The sequence below is a fragment of the Saccharomyces kudriavzevii genome (assembly GCF_947243775.1).
Source record: "Saccharomyces kudriavzevii IFO 1802 strain IFO1802 genome assembly, chromosome: 2".
NCBI classification, from domain to species: Eukaryota; Fungi; Ascomycota; class Saccharomycetes; order Saccharomycetales; family Saccharomycetaceae; genus Saccharomyces; species Saccharomyces kudriavzevii.
This window is the reverse complement of record NC_079273.1, coordinates 616,382-636,431: the sequence shown is the minus strand read 5'-3', so window position 1 is coordinate 636,431 and position 20,050 is coordinate 616,382. Positions and strand designations below refer to the sequence as shown.

At 40.5% G+C, this 20,050-nt stretch overlaps 8 protein-coding genes and 2 non-coding genes across 10 annotated transcripts; 4 read left to right on the top strand and 6 right to left on the bottom strand.

Moving 5' to 3' along the window:
- Positions 1 to 241: 241 nt before the first annotated feature.
- HPC2 (Hpc2p) lies at positions 242 to 2,163 on the bottom strand (the record flags this gene model as incomplete). The annotated part of the gene is made up of 2 exons (XM_056230170.1): positions 242 to 2,067; positions 2,151 to 2,163. 2 exons carry the CDS (start codon positions 2,161 to 2,163, stop codon positions 242 to 244), a joined length of 1,839 nt encoding a protein of 612 aa, XP_056086200.1.
- Positions 2,164 to 2,508: 345 nt separating this feature from the next.
- Positions 2,509 to 4,080, bottom strand: SDS24 (Sds24p; the record flags this gene model as incomplete). Its single annotated transcript, XM_056230159.1, has 1 exon — positions 2,509 to 4,080. One exon carries the CDS (start codon positions 4,078 to 4,080, stop codon positions 2,509 to 2,511), a length of 1,572 nt encoding a protein of 523 aa, XP_056086199.1.
- Positions 4,081 to 4,301: 221 nt separating this feature from the next.
- Positions 4,302 to 5,126, bottom strand: MET8 (bifunctional precorrin-2 dehydrogenase/sirohydrochlorin ferrochelatase MET8; the record flags this gene model as incomplete). Its single annotated transcript, XM_056230147.1, has 1 exon — positions 4,302 to 5,126. The coding sequence occupies one exon, from the start codon at positions 5,124 to 5,126 to the stop codon at positions 4,302 to 4,304; it is 825 nt and encodes a 274-aa protein (XP_056086198.1).
- A 480-nt stretch (positions 5,127 to 5,606) lies between these two features.
- NGR1 (Ngr1p) lies at positions 5,607 to 7,601 on the bottom strand (the record flags this gene model as incomplete). Its single annotated transcript, XM_056230136.1, has 1 exon — positions 5,607 to 7,601. The coding sequence occupies one exon, from the start codon at positions 7,599 to 7,601 to the stop codon at positions 5,607 to 5,609; it is 1,995 nt and encodes a 664-aa protein (XP_056086197.1).
- A 763-nt stretch (positions 7,602 to 8,364) lies between these two features.
- AME1 (Ame1p) lies at positions 8,365 to 9,339 on the top strand (the record flags this gene model as incomplete). Its single annotated transcript, XM_056230125.1, has 1 exon — positions 8,365 to 9,339. The coding sequence occupies one exon, from the start codon at positions 8,365 to 8,367 to the stop codon at positions 9,337 to 9,339; it is 975 nt and encodes a 324-aa protein (XP_056086196.1).
- A 102-nt stretch (positions 9,340 to 9,441) lies between these two features.
- ERV15 (Erv15p) lies at positions 9,442 to 9,870 on the bottom strand (the record flags this gene model as incomplete). Its single annotated transcript, XM_056230114.1, has 1 exon — positions 9,442 to 9,870. One exon carries the CDS (start codon positions 9,868 to 9,870, stop codon positions 9,442 to 9,444), a length of 429 nt encoding a protein of 142 aa, XP_056086195.1.
- Positions 9,871 to 10,179: 309 nt separating this feature from the next.
- Skdi_2.trna14E lies at positions 10,180 to 10,251 on the bottom strand. The gene has a single exon. It is a non-coding gene; the product is annotated as a tRNA-Glu (tRNA).
- Positions 10,252 to 11,267: 1,016 nt separating this feature from the next.
- Positions 11,268 to 12,701, top strand: SKDI02G3160 (uncharacterized protein; the record flags this gene model as incomplete). The annotated part of the gene is made up of 1 exon (XM_056230103.1): positions 11,268 to 12,701. One exon carries the CDS (start codon positions 11,268 to 11,270, stop codon positions 12,699 to 12,701), a length of 1,434 nt encoding a protein of 477 aa, XP_056086194.1.
- Positions 12,702 to 13,529: 828 nt separating this feature from the next.
- Skdi_2.trna13C lies at positions 13,530 to 13,601 on the top strand. Its single transcript has one exon. It is a non-coding gene; the product is annotated as a tRNA-Cys (tRNA).
- An 805-nt stretch (positions 13,602 to 14,406) lies between these two features.
- On the top strand, positions 14,407 to 19,914 carry DUR12 (bifunctional urea carboxylase/allophanate hydrolase; the record flags this gene model as incomplete). Its single annotated transcript, XM_056230092.1, has 1 exon — positions 14,407 to 19,914. One exon carries the CDS (start codon positions 14,407 to 14,409, stop codon positions 19,912 to 19,914), a length of 5,508 nt encoding a protein of 1,835 aa, XP_056086193.1.
- Positions 19,915 to 20,050: the final 136 nt, after the last annotated feature.

The window sequence follows — 20,050 nt, the reverse complement described above, 5'->3', positions numbered from 1 at the left end:
TTTGTGGAAAGAAAACTCAAGGTACGCAAGATGTCGTTGTTGTCTTCGATTTTACAATCAGCTTTATATAACCTTTATACCTAATTATTTTTGAATTACATTATTGAATTAAAACACAGATTGAAATACGGAGGATGTTCGCTCGTACATATCTTCATTGTACATTGTCAGCCCTGATCCCATTTTACTTTGTTTATTTATGCCATTAAGCCGCTTTCCGTTAAGACCCTGAACAGAAAGCCTATTTGTTCTTGACACCGCCTCTTTTCATGGTACCGTTTGCACGCTCCAAACTTGCATAGTGACCTTTCTCAATTAGTGGGCCAAAGTAAACGAAAAACCCATCTTTTGTGGCAGCACGTTGCTCCTCCCATAGTAATTCGGAATCGTCAATGAATGGATCTTCGACGTCATATTTACCAATCAAATTTTTGCCCTTCATAGGATGCGATTTTTTCTTCGGAGAAGTTGTAGTTGCCGCAGGATTAGCCTCAGTATCTAGTTCTCCTTCATCATCTTCCATGTCCTCATCATCATCGAGTTCTATTACATCACCTTCTTCATCTTTTTCCTTTTCTAGTGCGCCGTTAGAATGATCATTCAGCTGCGTCAATAAATTTCTTTTAGAGTCCTTTAACTGTGCTAACTCTTTGTTATTTGGATGATATTTTTCTTTTATTAAAGTTGATAGATTAAAAATTACCTGGCCGTTTTCATCCAAGTAATCGTTTGTATCGGTTTGGTACAATGGGATGTCAATCAATATTGAAGGCTCTTTTGCTTCAGCTTCCGTTGTCTGCAAAACTTTGGGTGAATTGATCACTGGTGCAGGTACTAGCTTTTTTGGAGATTTTGAAGCTATTTCCTTTTTAACGTTGTTGGCGGAGTTTTTTGTATCTGTACCATTACCACTCCTATCCTTCTCCTTTTCAGTGGCTTTGATGGAAGGTAAAGAGCTATTTTCTTTCTTAATTGCACTCGACTTGGAGATGGCATTCGACTCTTTCTTTATGGTAGATGAAGTTTTGTTCGAAGCAGGTTTTTTCTTGTTGGAATCGGTATTGCTACTAGTAGCCTTTTTTGATGTCTTGTTTACTGGCTTTGGTAGTATCGCTGAAACTGAGTTTGATTTCTTAGCCCTCTCGGATGCAGGTTTTTTGGAGTTAATATTAGAATCACCACTCGTAATCGAGCTATTACTGCGCTTCAAAGAAACTTTTTCTGCCGGTGCCTTAGTTAAAGCAGCTTTCAGAGAATGTGTGATAGATTTGTTGAATTTTGCAGGAACTTGTGCAGTACTTTCGACGTCGAAATTTACAGGAGAACTAGTCTTTGCTATAAGAATACCAGGGGTATCACCACCTAGATTGGGGTCCTTCACAAGTGAGCCATCCATATTTTGTGTGGGTAAAATAACTTTAGGAGTTAATGATCTATTCCTGGGAGAATTTGGGGTTTTTGTTAGTGATTCAACACTATTTGTGTCCGTATGGAGCTCTGCGTCAGCTGGTGAAATACTATTAATAGAGGGGTTGCCATTAAAAACATTGGTGTCGTCATTAGAGGATATAGTTAACAATGATGATATTTTTAGTTGATTAGTAGCAAAAGAGGAAGACCCTCTCTCTAGAGAAGTCCTGCGATCCATGCGTTTACTATTCTGCCCTGTTTCTTCTGTATTCATTTTACTTGTAGATAAGGTGGAAGTTGGTGAATATTGATATGATTCTACGGTACTCTTATTAAATCGGTTTGCTGGTATGCCTACCGAAGAAGATGGGGGTCCCGACGGAGGAGCTGAGGAAGAGGACGTAGAAACAAGGATAGGGGATGGTGACGATCCTTTAACATAGTTTCTGTTTTTAGCTAGTTCTTCGGCGATATTTGGCATTTTCTTATTCGTTTTTTTGTTTGAAAGTTTATTTAAGAGACCTTCAGCATCACTTTCAGGCTCTTTTTCAGTAAAATCGTTATCAGTATTCAGTATGTGGGTATTCGATTGCGTTTCCGTTTCTTCAGGGGACATCAAAGGTTCATTATCAATTTTGGAATCATCAATAACAATCGCTAATATAAACTTGGCTGTTAGTCAAAATGTGTCGATAGAAAGTCAATAGAGGCGGGCCATGAGAAAAAAAGTATGAACATACGTTTTTGGTCCATTTCTAACTGCTGTGGATACAGTTATATGGTTCGGCTTTGTTCTTTATGGTATCGCTGAACGTAACAGAGATTCGCTTGTGCATTAAAATGTGTAGTCAGCAAGCATCTTTTTGTATTATTTACCACGGTTATTAGCCATACACGCACGCGACACTGACGGAAAAAGGTAGACTTCCAAGTGTTGAAGATACAGAATAAAGTATAAAGGTTCTCAAACAACTATATATATGTAAATGTCTTCGTAATATTTAAAACCATATGAATAAACAGCATCTTCTCTTTTTAGTCAAGAAAGAGGAATTTTTTTAAAGAAAAAGAACACCAGAAAAGGTAGAACTACAACCTTCACATGGCAATGCTACCTCTTTGTCTTCTTGCGGATTGAGGGTCGACTTCCTTATTTGCCGTTTGTTTTCTTGCCAGTAAATTAATGATATCTGTCAATGAAACTACACCGATCAGTTTGCCTGTTCTGTATTCCTTTTCAAACAGGTTTGGTGTGCTTGTTGAGGAAGCGGGACTTGGTGGTGGGATCGCGATGGCTGAGGAACGTGGAGATGGCGGATCTTCGATTGCCGTCATTAGTGGAGAGTGAGAGCTGAGAGATGTTGAAGAAGACGACTTCGACACGGGGGCACTGATATTAGCTGATGACTGAGCAGCTGCATTAGCTGCAGTGTTAGAGGCAGTTAAATTTGTGGACGATGCAGAATTGGACGACTCTGGCGGTTGCACAATCCATAACCTATGAGACTTTGTGGCGACTAATTTAGCCAGAGTTCTTGCTAGCGAACTGCTGGGGTATACGTGAAAAATAGGAAAGGAATCTTTACCAGTTTCCAGTCCCCTTGAATTTAGGATGACAGAAATAAAGTGACGACATGTCTTGTGAAGTAATGGATATTGGGAGGTTCTCGTGACGTGTTTTACGTCAGTTACCGATATGTTGCCCAACAAATTGCCTTGTTTGTCGATAACTGCAATGGAAGAAATCCTTTCCACATGCATCTTATAGAGACCCATGATCAAGGGTTCCTCACCCTGGATGGAAATAACACGGGACTGCCTTGAAGTTGGCTTGGATTGTATGTTAAGGACACCGATGTGTAAATCTTGCAGCGAGGAGTTCAATAGCGGCTCCAGACTTGTGAACGACCTAGCGTTATCCCAGAGGTACTTGATTAAACGACGTTGAGACAATATACCCTTCACCTTGGTCATCTGTTCGTTTGTTATGGCCACACGATGTACGCCTGACCCGAGAATCCCCATCACCGTGGATAAACTCTCATTTTCCGGTAGTTTGTAAAATGGGTTCTTGGGAGTTAACTTTACCATCTCGCCGACCGGTACGGGCTTCCCATTCTGGCAATCCGTAGTGAGCTGTTTGTTGCTGACTGTAATTTTATTCAAAACTAACAAAAGGTACGAGTTGAGGTCATTGTAGTCAAAAGTAAAACAGTTCATGTCGCCAGGGAAGGACTCTACGGGGATGGAGTTTAGGTGGTACTTGATCAGGGTATTGAAAGCTTCCTCCACTGATATAGAGCCCGGAACAAAAATGAGCTTGTTTTGTTCGATCAATTGCGACAGTGGGATGTGCTGCCATTTTTGCGCATGCACACATGATAGGCACTGGGATGGAGTCTGCGTCATAGGTACAGCTGACAGTTTGAATTGAGGCTTTTCATCGCGCAAGGGGGCAGGAGTAGCAGCAGAGCCTGGCCCATGTGCACCCGCGCCATTTGACGGCGTGAGTTCATCTGGCTGTTCTTTGTCATTTGCTTCATTCACCTGAACGTGAGGCAACAACGGAGGAGTAGATAACATTTCTACAATGGACGCATGTCTAGATGTTGGAAGGTTGTTGGAAGAATTGTTTTGGCTTGGGGGGAAGGTGTTCGATGCAGAAGCCATGTTGTGCGCGGAAGAAACAGTAACTGTTCTATAAGTGTTTATATTTATTATAACTGGAGTGTATGCCTAACCTTGCTCAAAAAAGAGGAGAATTGGTGATGCGAACAGGCATTATTGTTCTTTCTCCAACCCCTTATACATGCGAATTATATACAAAATTTCAGTAGATTTTCTCTACACAATAGAAAGGACGCGCCCCTTAAAAGAGGAGGCCCTGTCGCTCAAGACGAGCAGTAGTCTCTAAGCAGTCTTTCCTTTGAAGGGAATTGCAACGAGCAGTTTTGGTCATGGAACATGGTTTTGAAGAGCCCAAGCAGGCGTTCGACATCAATGTCGTGACAGTGCTGGATGCCAAACAGGTCTGTACAGCGCTTGGCCCAGTCCATGCGGTACTTGACGTCCTTATCGTTCGGCGCCAGTAGTCTAATGCCTCTTCTCAACTCGCCGAGCTTCACGACAGCGTCCTCCAGGGCCAGATCTCCCATTTGTGCAAATAGGTTGCGGATCTCATCCCTCACCAGAGCACCGAAGCGTGGAGATAGCCCGTTGGTGGATATCAGGATCTGCAGACGGTCACCTATCTCCAAGTTGGCACCAAAGTAGAAGTCGCAGAGCTCTGGCTTGTCTGCCACGTTGACCAGTTGCTGCTTACCGAACCTTTCCTTGCAAAGATGGTATATTCTTGCACTTTCGGCATGATCCGGTATGCAGGTCAGTATTATGTGCCACGCCTCATCCTCATCCTCTAAATCGAGGTATTCATCTTTGAATTCACCGTGGATGTACTCGTAAATTTCATCTTTCGAGGAATCCCAAACGGGATTAACAATGCGTCTACTGCCGCCTCTGTATTCGGGAGGTTCCTCATTTTCGATGAATTTCCCAAACCTCGGAGAAATGGCTTTATGCAGGTCAGGAGAGACCAAAGTCAGTTTGCAACCCGTAGGTATCAGTTTGTATAGCCTCGTCAAGCCGACTTCTCCACCACCGATCAGTAGTATCCTCTTGTCCTTTAATTGATGTGCTAGCTGTAACGACTTTACCATGTTTGCTTGTTGTTCAGTCGTCTTTTCCTTCTTTACTATGCGTGCGTCTTCTACAAGTAATATATATGAAAGGGATCCGGTATATCCTTTCACTTGAATATATATATATATATATAGATATATAGGTGTACATGTTCATCACATACTGGCCATTGCTCGTAGTCATCGGACTTTGTAGCAATTTTCACATTTTTTTTCAGGCAGAACGGCTGTTATAAATAGCACGTGGAATTATGACGCCTTTTTTTTTATTCGCATATAGCGAGAAAACACGTTAAAACGCAAACTGTTTGAGTAGATGAATGTACTTAGATAGATAGATAGATAAATAAATAGATAAAAGATAGGGAAATAACAAATTTGATTAGAATTATGGATAAAACAATTTAACTAGTCGTAAATGAAAAGTCATTAATGAAAAAAAAAAAAAAGGTAAGAACGTAGAAACATAAAAAGGTTTTTTTCTTTTGTCCCTTGTACTCAATGTAGAAGAGAAGGATGGATTGGCGGAATATTGTTCTTATTAGGATGCTTGCTCATAATGTTCAATTTCGGGTTATTGGCATTAGAAACTGTGTTCAATGGAGGATGCATCATTCTGGAAGCGTCGTACATATTCGTACTGTTCCCCATTCCGTATGCTACCGGGTTCATGTTCATGTTCATGTTAGGGTTCATACCCATGTTCATATTCATGTTCATGCCCATGCCCATCTTGTCGTCGTTACCGTTGGGAAGGGGCATGGGCATTGTGTTGCCAAATTGCGGCATGGTATTATTAACATTGGAGTGTTGATTACGAATCGGTTGGAGCGAGTATGAAGGGCTTGAATATTGATGTGAATACATTGTACTGTCTTCTTGTATATATGGAGCAGCGGATCTCTGCGGGTTGGCTAGGTCGCCATGGCTACCATTCTTGTTACCGTGATAATCATAGTTATTGTAATTGTAGTAATTGTGGTGTGTTAGTTGCTCCCCGGGATAGTTTCCATTTTGCTGTTGTTGCTGCTGCTGTTGCTGTTGTTGTAAAAAAAGTTGCCTTTTATCTTCCGCATATAATTCCAAGATCTGTTTAGAGTTATCCATACCAGAAGCTGATGAAGACGCCCTTACATTATTTGACGACAGGTATTGGCCTGTTCCCATGACAGTCGAAGCTGCTTTAGCATTTGAACTGGAAGGGCGCCCCCATGACAATCGTATCGGACTGCCACCCACAATGAAACCCTGAAGACCTTGTATTGAGGCTTCGGCATCAATTCTTTTCTCAAATTTAACGAACCCACAGTTCTTACCGTTGGGGATTCTGACATTAAGGATAGGCCCGAAAGGTTTAAACAACGAACGCAATTGAAACTCTGCGGTTTTTGGCACGAGCCCACCCACGAATACAGTGGTATTGGTTGGATCACTATTGTAAGTGTTGGAAGGTAAAAATTCATTTGCACGCACGTTCGAATTACCGCCCTCTTTTGAAGGCATTGGAGGCCCGTTTTGAATAGCATTGAGAGGAAGCATGTTGCTATTACTCTGAATAAGATCATTTGCGGTCTTTACCAAGAGCGGGCCTTGATTATCCTCCTGCTCTTGTTGCTGGGACTGGTTAGGCTGTAATTGCTGCTGCTGCTGTTGTTCCTGTAACTGCAACATCATGTTGTTTCTTGGCGTGGCATACGCAACCCTTAAAGCTCTCCCTTGGAACCATTTCCCACTCATCTCAATCAAAGCTCTACGACGTTCATCCTCGTTGCCAAATCTGACAAATCCAAAGCAACGAGATGATCCTGTCAAGGGATCTGTCATTACACGAACTGTTTTCACAGATTTGAATCTCGTTTGAAAAAGAGATAATAAGTCAGCTTCAGTAGCGGTGGGGGAAAGGTCTCCAACAAACAGAGAGAATTCAGGAGTAGATGGTATAGAACTTTGCAAAGTGGCACCTGACGCCCAATTCAACCTGAAGGTCCTTTTAAACGTTGGATTTGTTTGAGCATTGGTCGTTGGAGAATAAAAATTGGGCAAAGGAGTAGCATTTAATGACAAAGCAAACTGAGCGTCCTTTTGCGTTTCAAACTCTACAAAGCAGTATCCCGCATGGTGTAATTGAGTGGTTGAAGGGTCGATGAAGGAGACCCCATTGATATTAATCATTTGGGAGTTATCTAATTGATCGCTGCTATTTGATGCGGATTGTTGGTTTTCACCATTCTCCTCATTTGTATTGGTGTTGCTACTTGAGGTGGAGCTACAGGGAATCAACAGATTTTTCTTGGCTCTTATTAATTTAACAATAACTTTTTTATTCAATTTTGACCAAATCTCTTCAATAGTGGCTTCGTCAAAGGAAGGATCTAAATCACCCATCCATAATGTTCTTGGAGGCTCAGAAGAGGTCTCTACGGTGGATGAAGGGGGCAATGGAATGATGTATGCATTGTCCTGCCTTTGAAAGGCGTTATTAGCGTAGGACATTACTGAAATATCTTTTCAAACACAAAATTAGCAGGAAGGATAAGCAAAAGGCTACAATAAAAAAAGGTTCAATAACAGTAAAATAATAGAAATCAGAACGAAAGTAATAGAAAAAAAAACCTCCTTTCTTTTCAATCACCAAGACAGAATTAGAATATCAAAAAATAAACCAGGAGAAACTGCGAAATACAATGGAAAACAATACAATGGAATCGATTAAGAAAAATCGAATATGTTGAACAGTGGGATATTATAACAAACACGGGTGGTTTTATTTAAAATGGCGAAGAATCAGGGAAAAGAAAAATAATAAATAAGAACGTATATCCCTTTTATTGTTTTTCTGGTCAACTGGGTCTTGTGTACTGAGTGCTAAAAAAGTAGTCTATGATAAACAGTTTTAGTCACGACTAATGCTCACTTTCGCCTTCTGTGAAGTGTATGAAAGTGAAAAATTGTGACTTCAATAAAGATTTGGCATAGAGTACAACTTTGGGGAACTTTTTTTGGAACGGCACTATCGCCCCTTCACAGCCGTTTGAAGCGGTAAAAGACATTTGTCGCGTCGTACGAAAGTGTATAACAATAATCATACGATGTGAAGAGACTAGTTGAATAAACGATAAGTGACTTAACTAGTCATAGCAGCAGAGACCGGTGTTGTCGTGGTTGGGAAGCGACTATTTCCATTTTTGTAGGTAATCTGTACCTTCTTCTATTCTTTCGCAACGTGGTAAGGACTTCTGTGATAATACAGTTTATAATGGATAGAGACACTAAACTGGCATTCAGGCTGAGGGGTAGTCATTCAAGAAAGACAGACGATATCGATGATGGTGTTATTGTATTTAGAACTCCCAATGCGTTTTACGGGGAGGGGGTTTCGCCCGTTCAATCTCCTGTTCATCCTATGTTGTCCTCTCCAAGACGTGCAAACTCTTTTGAATTTCCAATTGATGCCGGTGACGTAAATGCGCAGGATCGCTATGAACAAGAAGACCAACCCGTAGATGCTGAAGATTATCCCATGGATGAAGTTGAAAACGACAGTCCCGCGAACGAACCGCTACAGGATGTAAGAAATGATGAAGAGCTTACTACACGATATAATTTCAATGATATACCCATTAGACAGTTATCATCTTCCATCACTTCTGTCACCACAATCGATGTTTTGTCTTCTTTGTTTATTAATTTATTTGAAAACGATTTGATTCCGCAAGCCTTGAAGGATTTCAATAAAAGTAATGACGATCACTTCAGGAAATTATTGTACAAATTAGATCTCCGCCTTTTTCAAACGATATCGGATCAGATGACTAGAGATTTGAAAGACATATTGGATATTAATGTATCAAATAACGAGCTTTGCTACCAACTAAAGCAGGTACTTACTCGAAGGGAAGATTTGAACCAGCAGATAATATCGGTACGGGACGAAATTCAAGAATTGAAAGCCGGTAAGGACTGGCACGATTTACAAATTGAACAATCGAAGCTGAACGATAAAGTGAAATTGAATAAAAAGCTGAATGATTTGACGTCTACCTTGCTGGGTAAATCTCACGCAGGCGGCAGTACGATGAGTCAAGGGGACGAAGAGAATTCAATACGGGATGATTCGAATATGCTGGATATCGCACATTTCGCTAACTTAGTGGATCCATATAACGGGCTTCTCAACAAAATTAATAAAATAAATGAAAAACTCTCCAACGAATTACAATTAGGTCCATAAAAAAAAGAACTGCTGTGCCCACTTCTACGTAATGGATGTTGTATTATATGATAAACATACTTTATAGATATGTACTATTTTTTTTTCTTTCTCCAGTGGTGGCTACCCTATCAAGTTTGCATCATTTTCAAGTAATGCTGTAACCATCCTATAGAAATAAAAGAGAAATAGGAAAAGGTAAAAACCTAGCTTCAGAAAGCACTCGATCTTACATCTACGCAGAGCTCTGAAAATATCCGTAGCATCCAGCGGATATGTTTTTTTATAGACTTTACTAGCGTTATATGCGAGAACAGGGACATTCAGGAGGAAAACGAACCAGTATCCATTGAAAAGAAACAATATAGAAATAAAGCCCTGTAAAACTGCCTCTGGTATGCTCAATCTATTCACCCTTTTGCACAGCTCGATTGAATTGATATAATCTGCTTCCAAGTCGCCGTATAATATCGTAAAGTATATCTGACAAATCGAATTCAAACAATTCAGTACAAGGCCGGTCACAAATAATGACAACCCTGTTCCTGACATCTCTACCTTCTTTTTGTTCCCTCGTATCTCTGCACTAGCAATCGACGCTCCATTTTAGCAAAAACGAAATGTTAATATTCATCAAAACATATATGTCTATCCCTTCTATCAGTAATATAATAAAAATAGCCTTCGTGGTCCACGATAATGTATATAAACTTTTGCAGGCTCGATAGTGGCAGTAGTGCGTTACGTGAGGGTAGCGGAAATGCTGAAGCTTGAAATGCGAAAGTGCATCTCGGAATTAATGTGCCCTTTTAGGCAAGTTTCTTTGAATATCCAAGAAGACTGAAAAATTAAAAACTTATACTCCGATACGGGGAGTCGAACCCCGGTCTCCACGGTGAAAGCGTGATGTGATAGCCGTTACACTATATCGGATTACAATTGATTATTAATTTTGGCATTACAGAATCTGATACGTTAGAATAAAATACTGTTGATTACGGCTAATTGATACATTCACTCACGTAGCTAGAAAACTATCTGTGGGAACAAGTAGGTTCATCATTATTCACATAACTAGTCAACATTAAAACCTAAAATATTCAGATTGGATTCTAAAGTGTACTTCGTATATGTTACACAGATGTCGTATCTTTAGTAGAAGGAAGGAATGCTAAACGAGCTGTTCGGAAAGTGGGCTTAACTGAAATCAAAGATCCATTAATTGAACATCAACTTGAAATCTATATGTATAAGTGATATGACTCGTTACACTGAACTTTTAGTAAATTCCCTAGTTTATTTTTATATTGAACATACTTAACAGTCCAATCGCCGTGTGCTTTATATACCTCTCGTATATAGTATAAGAAAGAGTTCCGCTTTTATTCTTAATTAATACCACTAATTATCAACACTATCATATACCGTGTTACGAATATGATGCAAATTGTCAGAGCAGTAAAATACGATTCAGAACTGTCATCAAATTAGTGGAAGCTGAAGCGCAAGGATTGACAATGTAATAGGATCTATGAACGACAACGTATAAAAGAGGATAAAAACATTTGCCAGGCATAATTGTCAGTTTCTTTTTCGGGAATTGCTAGATCCCTCAGGAGAACTTCTAGTATACTCAATACACCGCATATTATTACTTTTACCTGAAAATTGGAATCCCACCAATTATATCAAGATTCGTATAATCAGTAATCATATACGGTGTTTGGAGGATGACGTAAATTCAAGACCCAACCGTCATCCAATTAGTGGAAGCTGAAACGCAATGGCTGATAGTGTAGTAGGATCAATGGCTACAAAGTATAAAACAAAGATGAAAATATTACACAGTAGCATACATAATTGTCGATTTCCCTTTTGTGCATTCCTAAACCTCTCAGGAAACCTCTAGTATATTCTATATACCCGATAGCATTTCCATTGTCAAGAAAATGGAAACCCAACAATTATCTCAAGATTCAAACAATCATCACGGTTGCGCCTGTGCTTCCGTCACTTCTAGGGGAGTCCAAGATCCGCTAGTCGCTCCAGCTTTTCAACTTCAAGAATCTGATGAGGATTCCAATAAGGTTAAATCTCAATCAACAACAACACCTGGTTCGTCAGCTGTTCCAGATAACCATCCTCGTGCCTTCCCTCAACCTGCTTCGCACTCGCAGCGTTCCATGACGACCCCAAGCCAAACTACCACTTTTGGTCGGACATTTTACGGACACCCATCTACTATGCCGTATTCACCCTATCAAATGTCGCCGATGTATTTTCCATCAGGAACACAAGCGCTGTTCTTACAGTATCCACCATCTTTTGGATCGCCTTTGAACGCTCCATCACCTGAGTCTGACACAACATTGACTTATAATCCCGTCAGACCACCACCGATTTTAACCTCAGCAAAAGATTTCCTAAATTGGGTTAGGTTTTACATCAAATTTTTACAAAATTCCAATCTCGGTGACATTCTTCCGAGTGCAACTGAAAAAGCCGTACGTCAGATGACAAATGAAGAACACGCTTTCTTATACAACACTTTCCGGGTGTTTGCTCCACTTCAATTCTTACCTATTTGGGTAAAACAAATCTTATACAATGACTACACAGATATCATGAAGATACTTTCCAAAAGTATGGAGAGAATGCAGTTCGATACTCAAGAAGTTACTGACCTCGTGGCACTTACCACTCTGAAATACAACGGAAGTACACCTGTAGATACATTTGAAACTACAGTAACCAATATCATCGAACGGCTAAACAATAGCGGTATTAATATCAATGACAAAGTAGCTTGCCAACTGATCTTGAAAGGTCTTTCCGGTGAATATAAATATGTACGTTCCACGAGTCATTGCCGTAAAAACAGGACAGTCTCTGACTTATTTTCAGACATTCACGCCGTTTATGACAATCAACAATACTCGAAGCAAAGTGAGCTTACTTACACGAAGAATCGTAGTCATTGCAAGAATGCTTCTCGTTCTACCTCAACTACGCCCAACACCAACGTCGTAACTCGTAGTTCTCGAACAACTAATACCTCTAAATCTAGGAAAACCAAGGCACGCAATTCTGCTAGATCCAGAAGTGATCCCAGCGCGAATGACGTCTCCGCTGATGTACCATCCGTTCAAATAATTCACCTGAACAATACGATCGGCATTAAATTAAGGCCCGCTGAACCTGAAATGAACCACAATGATCCTTCGAATGATGAATTACCGGATCACTTCCTAATTGATTCGGTGGCATCACAAACAGTTACCAGAAATGACAGTACTATCAAAGAGCACACACAAACATCCTTATCCTTTGATTCATCGAATGTTTGGCCACGCAAATGCTCGAATCACTCCCGAATTTTTTAAGAGAATAATCCGGTCTCATTTTGAAGGAATTAGACGTGGATTGGTCTGGCACAGCCGCTTATCAATGCCCAGGCTGTTTGAATTGTAACGGCATTGAACATAGACACGTTAAAGGACTGCGACCAAAGCATTAAGAATCATAAGAGCCTTACGTAAGTACTGACATTTCTGGTCCCATTGATCATTAATCAGAGCGGACAGCATCCTGATTATCTTCTTCAATGATGAAAAAACTAGGCTCAAATGGGTTCATCCATTACACGATGGTTCTTAAAAAACTCTTCACAAGTTCTTTATGGAACGCTAAGTAGTCATGTCCTACAACCGCGGCGGGGTCCAGAATAGATGGTGTGGCTGAATCACTAAATTCTACCTTATTGTACGACTGTAATACAAAGCTCCAATCTAGTGGTTTATCAAGTCATGTGTGGTTTTCACCAGTCGAGTTTTTTTCCCACTATTATCAGATGTCTTTAATTACCATTTAAAAAAAAACAAGAATTCTCCACGACAACATGCTGGTTTTACACAACTTCTCATTGGTGCTTTATTGCCATTCGGTGAATCTTCATAGTCAATGAACAATTTATACTGAAGATATTTAGCATGTCTAATCGGCGAGTGTTATATACAGCCTTCTGCTTTTATTCTTAATTAGTACTACTAACTATCAACAGCAACCTGTTGCACCAGCAATCGATGGTTTATTGTTTCAACAAACTACACTATAGTTTACAGGTTGAATGTCTCAAACGGTCACTATCGTTGCCTGCGTAGATCAGTTTTTAACATTAGCTCTCTCCTTGTCCGATAACTTCACAATTAGAAGCTCGTATGGCGCAGTGGTAGCGCAGCAGATTGCAAATCTGTTGGTCCTTAGTTCGATCCTGAGTGCGAGCTTTTATTTTTAATTTCAAATATTTTTCAAAGGATCGATCTCCCTGTCGTCCTTCACCTTAAGGCAAGGAGGCTCCTACATATCACGTTCTTTGCTTTTTACCGACTGCGTCAAGCACATTAGTCCAATGACCTGCTGCAGATAGCACAAGCGGTGGCATTGGCATATACTTTCTTAAAATCGGCAGATCTTCCATGGCGACTTCCAAAACGCCAAATTGTGCGTAAAGTGCGACGGCACCGCACCTTTGGCTGTGTTTGCGCATCCTTTTCGCGTTTTTTGAAATTTCTTTTATCAGATAAGATAAAAAAATTATACAGTAAATAAGCTTTAGATAAGATAAGCAGGGCAAAGTTTCTAGCCCTGCCGAGAAATATGCGCTTATACTATGGCAGCTCGTCCTTGATTGACGCTCTATAATGGAGCCAATATGCGTTCATTCCCCTATTTCATAGGGCATGGTGCTCGCAGCTAGCGCACTGAGATAAGAAAAGCTAATAATTCCTTTTGCCTTTCTCTTGATTCGACTTGACTCTCGTTAAACGTTGTGGCCGTCGGATGTTTGTATTTAAGCAGTAGGGTTCATGTGACATAAGACAGCAGCTGTCTTTAATCCAGGCAGTTTACGTCAGCTAAACTTTTTATCTTGGACCATAGCCTCAAGATTCACATTGGCTTTAGAAGTTATACTATACTGTTATATCTGGTGGAAATCTCACATAACCCACATTTTAATTTACATTGAATATTAAGGATTAAAATATCTTTCATCTAGCCCTAATAAATTCCCATTTTACATAAGAAGAGATGACAGTCAGCTCTGATACTGTCGCAGAAATTTCATTAGGTTGGTCAATCCAAGACTGGATTGACTTCCACAAATCATCAAGCGCTGAAGCTTCGCTAAGGCTTCTTGAGTCATTATTAGACTCTCAAAATGTCGCACCCATCGATAATGCATGGATATCGTTGGCCTCAAGGGAAAACTTACTACACCAATTCCAAATTTTAGAAAGCAGAAAAAATAAGGAAACTTTACCTCTTTATGGTGTTCCCATCGCCGTTAAAGACAACATTGACGTCAGAGGTCTGCCAACGACTGCTGCTTGTCCCTCTTTTGCATACGAGCCATCTAAAGACTCCAAGGTAGTCGAATTACTGAGACATGCTGGTGCGATAATTTTGGGTAAAACTAATCTAGACCAATTTGCTACAGGCTTGGTCGGCACACGGTCTCCGTATGGTAAGACGCCTTGCGCCTTTAGTAGCGAACATGTATCCGGTGGTTCTTCCGCTGGGTCAGCATCCGTCGTCGCTAGAGGTATCGTACCAATTGCATTAGGCACCGATACTGCTGGTTCTGGCAGAGTCCCAGCCGCTTTGAACAACTTGATCGGCCTAAAACCGACAAAGGGCGTTTTTTCCTGCCAAGGTGTAGTTCCTGCCTGTAAATCTTTGGACTGCGTTTCCATCTTCGCATTGAACCTATGTGATGCTGAACGTTGCTTCGGCATCATGTGTCAACCAGACCCTGAAAATGATGAATATTCTAGACCATTTGTTCCCAATCCGTTAAGAAAATTTCCAAATAATGTGACCATTGCTATTCCAAAGAACATCCCATGGTATGGGGAAACCAAAAACCCTGTGCTGTTTTCTAATGCCGTCGAAAACCTATCCAAAACGGGCGCAAACGTCATAGAAATCGACTTCGAACCTCTACTGGAGCTGGCTCGCTGTTTATATGAGGGAACTTGGGTCGCCGAGCGGTACCAGGCCATAAAATCATTTTTAGAGGATGAACCACCAAGGGAATCATTAGATCCTACCGTCATTTCAATTATAGAGGGCGCTAAGAAATACAGTGCGGTAGATTGTTTCAGTTTTGAATATAAGAGACAAGGCATCTTGCAAAAAGTTTCACAACTTCTCGAATCTGTCGATGTCCTGTGTGTCCCCACATGTCCTTTAAATCCTACCATGCAACAAGTTGCGGATGAACCAGTTCTAGTCAACTCAAGGCAGGGCACATGGACTAATTTTGTCAACTTGGCAGACTTAGCTGCTCTCGCTGTTCCTGCAGGGTTCAGAGATGACGGCTTGCCGAATGGTATTACTTTAATTGGTAAGAAATTCACAGATTACGCGCTATTAGAATTGGCTAACCGCTACTTCCAAAGGAAATTCCCAAATGCATCAAGGACTTACGGCGTTTTCACCGACCCAACAATAAAGCCAGTAAATGACAAATTGACCGGTCCAGGCCACGACCCATCCACTTCTATTGAACTGGCTGTCGTAGGTGCGCACCTCAAAAATCTCCCTTTACATTGGCAACTGGAAAAGGTCAATGCAACCTATTTATGCACAACAAAAACGTCAAAGGCATATCAGCTTTATGCGCTACCCAAAAATGGTCCCGTTTTGAAACCAGGTTTGAGAAGGGTTCAGGACAGAGTTGGATCTCAAATTGAGCTGGAAGTGTACAGCGTTCCAAAAGATCAATTTGGCGCCTTTATTTCGATGGTCCCTGAGCCATTAGGAATAGGCTCAGTGGAATTAGAAACGGGTAAATGGATCAAATCATTTATTTGCGAAGAATCAGGTTACAAAGCTGAAGGTACAGTTGACATCACAAAGTATGGCGGATTTAGAGCGTATTTCGAAATGTTGAAGAAAAAAGAGTCCGGAAAGAAGAAGCTTTTTGAAACTGTATTAATTGCCAATAGGGGTGAAATCGCCGTTCGTATTATCAAGACATTGAAGAAATTGGGTATTAAATCTGTTGCCGTTTATTCTGACCCCGACAGGTACTCTCAGCATGTTACTGATGCTGATATTTCGGTACCCTTACATGGCACAACTGCAGCACAAACTTATCTGGATATGGAAAAGATCATCAATGCTGCTAAGCAAACTAATGCTCAGGCCATTATTCCTGGCTACGGTTTCTTGTCGGAAAATGCAGAATTTTCTGATGCCTGTACCAGTGCCGGCATAACCTTTGTAGGTCCCTCTGGAGATATCATCAGAGGTTTAGGGCTAAAGCATTCTGCCAGACAGATTGCACAAAAGGCTGGTGTTCCTTTAGTACCAGGTTCTTTACTGATCACCTCCGTTGAAGAAGCTAAGAAAATTGCAGCTGAGTTAGAGTACCCAGTCATGGTTAAGTCAACTGCTGGTGGTGGTGGTATTGGTTTGCAAAAAGTCGATTCCGAGGTAGATATTGAACATATTTTCGAAACTGTTAAGCATCAAGGTAAAACATTTTTTGGTGACGCTGGTGTATTCCTGGAAAGATTCATCGAAAACGCTAGACATGTTGAGGTTCAGCTAATGGGCGATGGTTTTGGGAAGGCAATTGCTTTGGGTGAACGTGATTGTTCTTTACAGCGTCGTAATCAAAAGGTTATTGAAGAAACTCCCGCCCCAAATCTACCAGAAAAGACAAGATTGGCGTTAAGAAAGGCAGCTGAAAGCTTGGGATCTTTGTTGAACTATAAGTGCGCTGGTACTGTTGAATTCATCTACGATGAAAGGAAGGATGAATTTTACTTTCTAGAAGTTAATACAAGATTACAAGTTGAACACCCAATTACAGAAATGGTCACAGGTTTAGACTTAGTCGAATGGATGATTAGAATTGCTGCTAATGATGCTCCTGACTTTGATTCCGCCAAGGTAGAAGTAAATGGCGTTTCAATGGAAGCTCGTTTATATGCTGAAAATCCATTAAAAAACTTCAGGCCCTCTCCAGGTCTGCTTGTTGATGTCGAATTTCCTACTTGGGCAAGAGTGGATACTTGGGTCAAAAAAGGTACCAATATTTCTCCGGAATATGATCCAACATTAGCCAAAATCATTGTTCATGGAAAAGATCGTCGCGATGCGATTTTCAAATTGAACAAGGCGCTGGAAGAAACGAAAGTGCATGGTTGCATAACTAACATTGATTACTTAAAATCTATTATCACCTCTGATTTTTTTGCCGAGGCAAAGGTTTCCACTAATATTTTAAATTCTTATCAATATGAACCTACTGCTATCGAGATTACGTTACCTGGTGCACACACTAGTATTCAAGATTACCCAGGCAGAGTAGGGTACTGGAGGATTGGTGTTCCGCCCTCTGGTCCAATGGATGCCTATTCATTTAGATTAGCGAACAGAATTGTGGGTAATGATTACAGAACACCAGCTATCGAAGTAACTTTGACTGGTCCATCTATTGTATTTCATTGTGAAACTGTCATCGCCATCACGGGTGGTACTGCTGTCTGTACATTAGATGGTCAAGAAATTCCTCAACACAAGGCAATTGATGTGAAGAGAGGTTCTACTTTATCCATTGGCAAGTTGACAAGTGGTTGTAGAGCGTACTTAGGTATCAGAGGTGGTATTGATGTGCCTAAATACCTGGGCTCCTATTCCACTTTCACCTTGGGAAATGTCGGAGGTTATAACGGAAGGGTACTAAAACTAGGAGACGTACTGTTTTTGCCAAGTATTAACGAGAAAAACTCAATTAGTATCGCCCCACAAAGCATTCCTCAATCATTAATTCCTCAAATTTCTGAAAATAAGGAATGGAAAATTGGTGTAACGTGTGGTCCTCATGGTTCTCCAGATTTCTTCAAACCAGATTCCATCAAAGAATTTTTCAGCGAAAAATGGAAGGTTCATTACAATTCTAATAGGTTTGGTGTCCGTTTGATCGGTCCTAAACCTAAATGGGCAAGAAGTAACGGTGGCGAAGGTGGTATGCATCCCTCAAACACTCACGATTATGTCTATTCATTGGGTGCAATTAACTTTACGGGTGATGAACCGGTTATCATTACTTGCGATGGTCCTTCCTTAGGTGGTTTTGTGTGTCAAGCAGTTGTTCCAGAAGCGGAATTATGCAAGGTTGGACAGGTTAAACCCGGTGACTCCATTCAATTTGTACCACTGTCTTACGAAACTTCCAGATTGTTAAAGGAATCTCAAGATGTTGCAATTGAGTCATTAGACGGTTCCAAGTTAAGGCGTTTGGATTCTGTGTCAATATTACCCACATTCGAAAATCCTATTCTTGTGCAAATAGAGAAAAGAAGTGAACTTTCACCAAAGGTTGTATACAGACAAGCGGGTGATCGTTATGTTTTGGTAGAATATGGTGACAATGAAATGAACTTTAACATTGCTTATAGAATAGAGTGCTTGATTGCCCTTATCAAGAGGAATGAAACTATTGGTATCGTTGAAATGTCCCAGGGTGTTAGATCGGTTTTGATAGAATTCGATGGCTACAAGGTTACCCAAAAGGATCTACTCAATATATTATTAGCATATGAGACCGAAATTCAATTTGACAAAAACTGGAAGATCACCTCAAATATAATCAGACTACCAATGGCATTTGAAGACTCCAAGACTTTAGCATGTGTTCAAAGGTATCAAGAAACAATCCGCTCGACTGCTCCATGGTTACCAAATAATGTTGATTTCATTGCCAACGTGAACGGTATTTCAAGAAAAGAGGTTTATGACATGTTGTATTCAGCTAGGTTTATGGTTTTAGGTTTGGGCGATGTCTTCCTGGGATCACCTTGTGCCGTTCCATTGGATCCTCGTCACAGATTCTTGGGAAGTAAATACAACCCGAGTAGAACATACACAGAAAGAGGTGCAGTTGGTATTGGTGGTATGTATATGTGTATATATGCTGCCAATAGTCCCGGTGGGTACCAATTGGTTGGTAGAACGATTCCAATCTGGGATAAACTATGTTTAGCTGCTTCGTCTGAGGTTCCATGGTTGATGAATCCATTTGATCAAGTTGAATTTTACCCAGTTTCCGAAGAAGACTTGAATTGCATGACCGAAGATTGTGATAATGGTGTATACAAAGTCAACATCGAAAAGAGTGTCTTTGATCATGAGGAATACATGAAATGGATCGATGAAAACAAAGATTCTATCACAGCTTTCCAAGAAGGCCAACTTGGCGAAAGAGCTGAAGAGTTTGCCAAATTGATTCAAAATGCTAACTCCGAACTGAAAGAGACCAGCACTGAGAAACCTGATGAAGAAGAAGATTTCCCTGAAGGCTCAGAGATTGTATATTCTGAGTATTCTGGGCGTTTTTGGAAGTCTATAGCCTCTGTTGGAGACGTTATCGAAGCGGGTCAAGGATTACTTATTATTGAGGCTATGAAGGCGGAAATGATTATTTTTGCTCCAAAATCGGGCAAAATTATAAAGATTTGCCACGGAAATGGTGATATGGTCGATTCCGGTGACATAGTGGCGGTCATAGAGACCATCGCATAGACTACTCTTAATGCGCGAAGCGTTTCTACTTTAAACCCAATCCAAGTCCATTTCTAGCATGTTTTATAGCTATTTCTAATCAAGAATATTTATATATGTACATAGTATTTACTTAAAAAAATTTGTTTTAACAGTA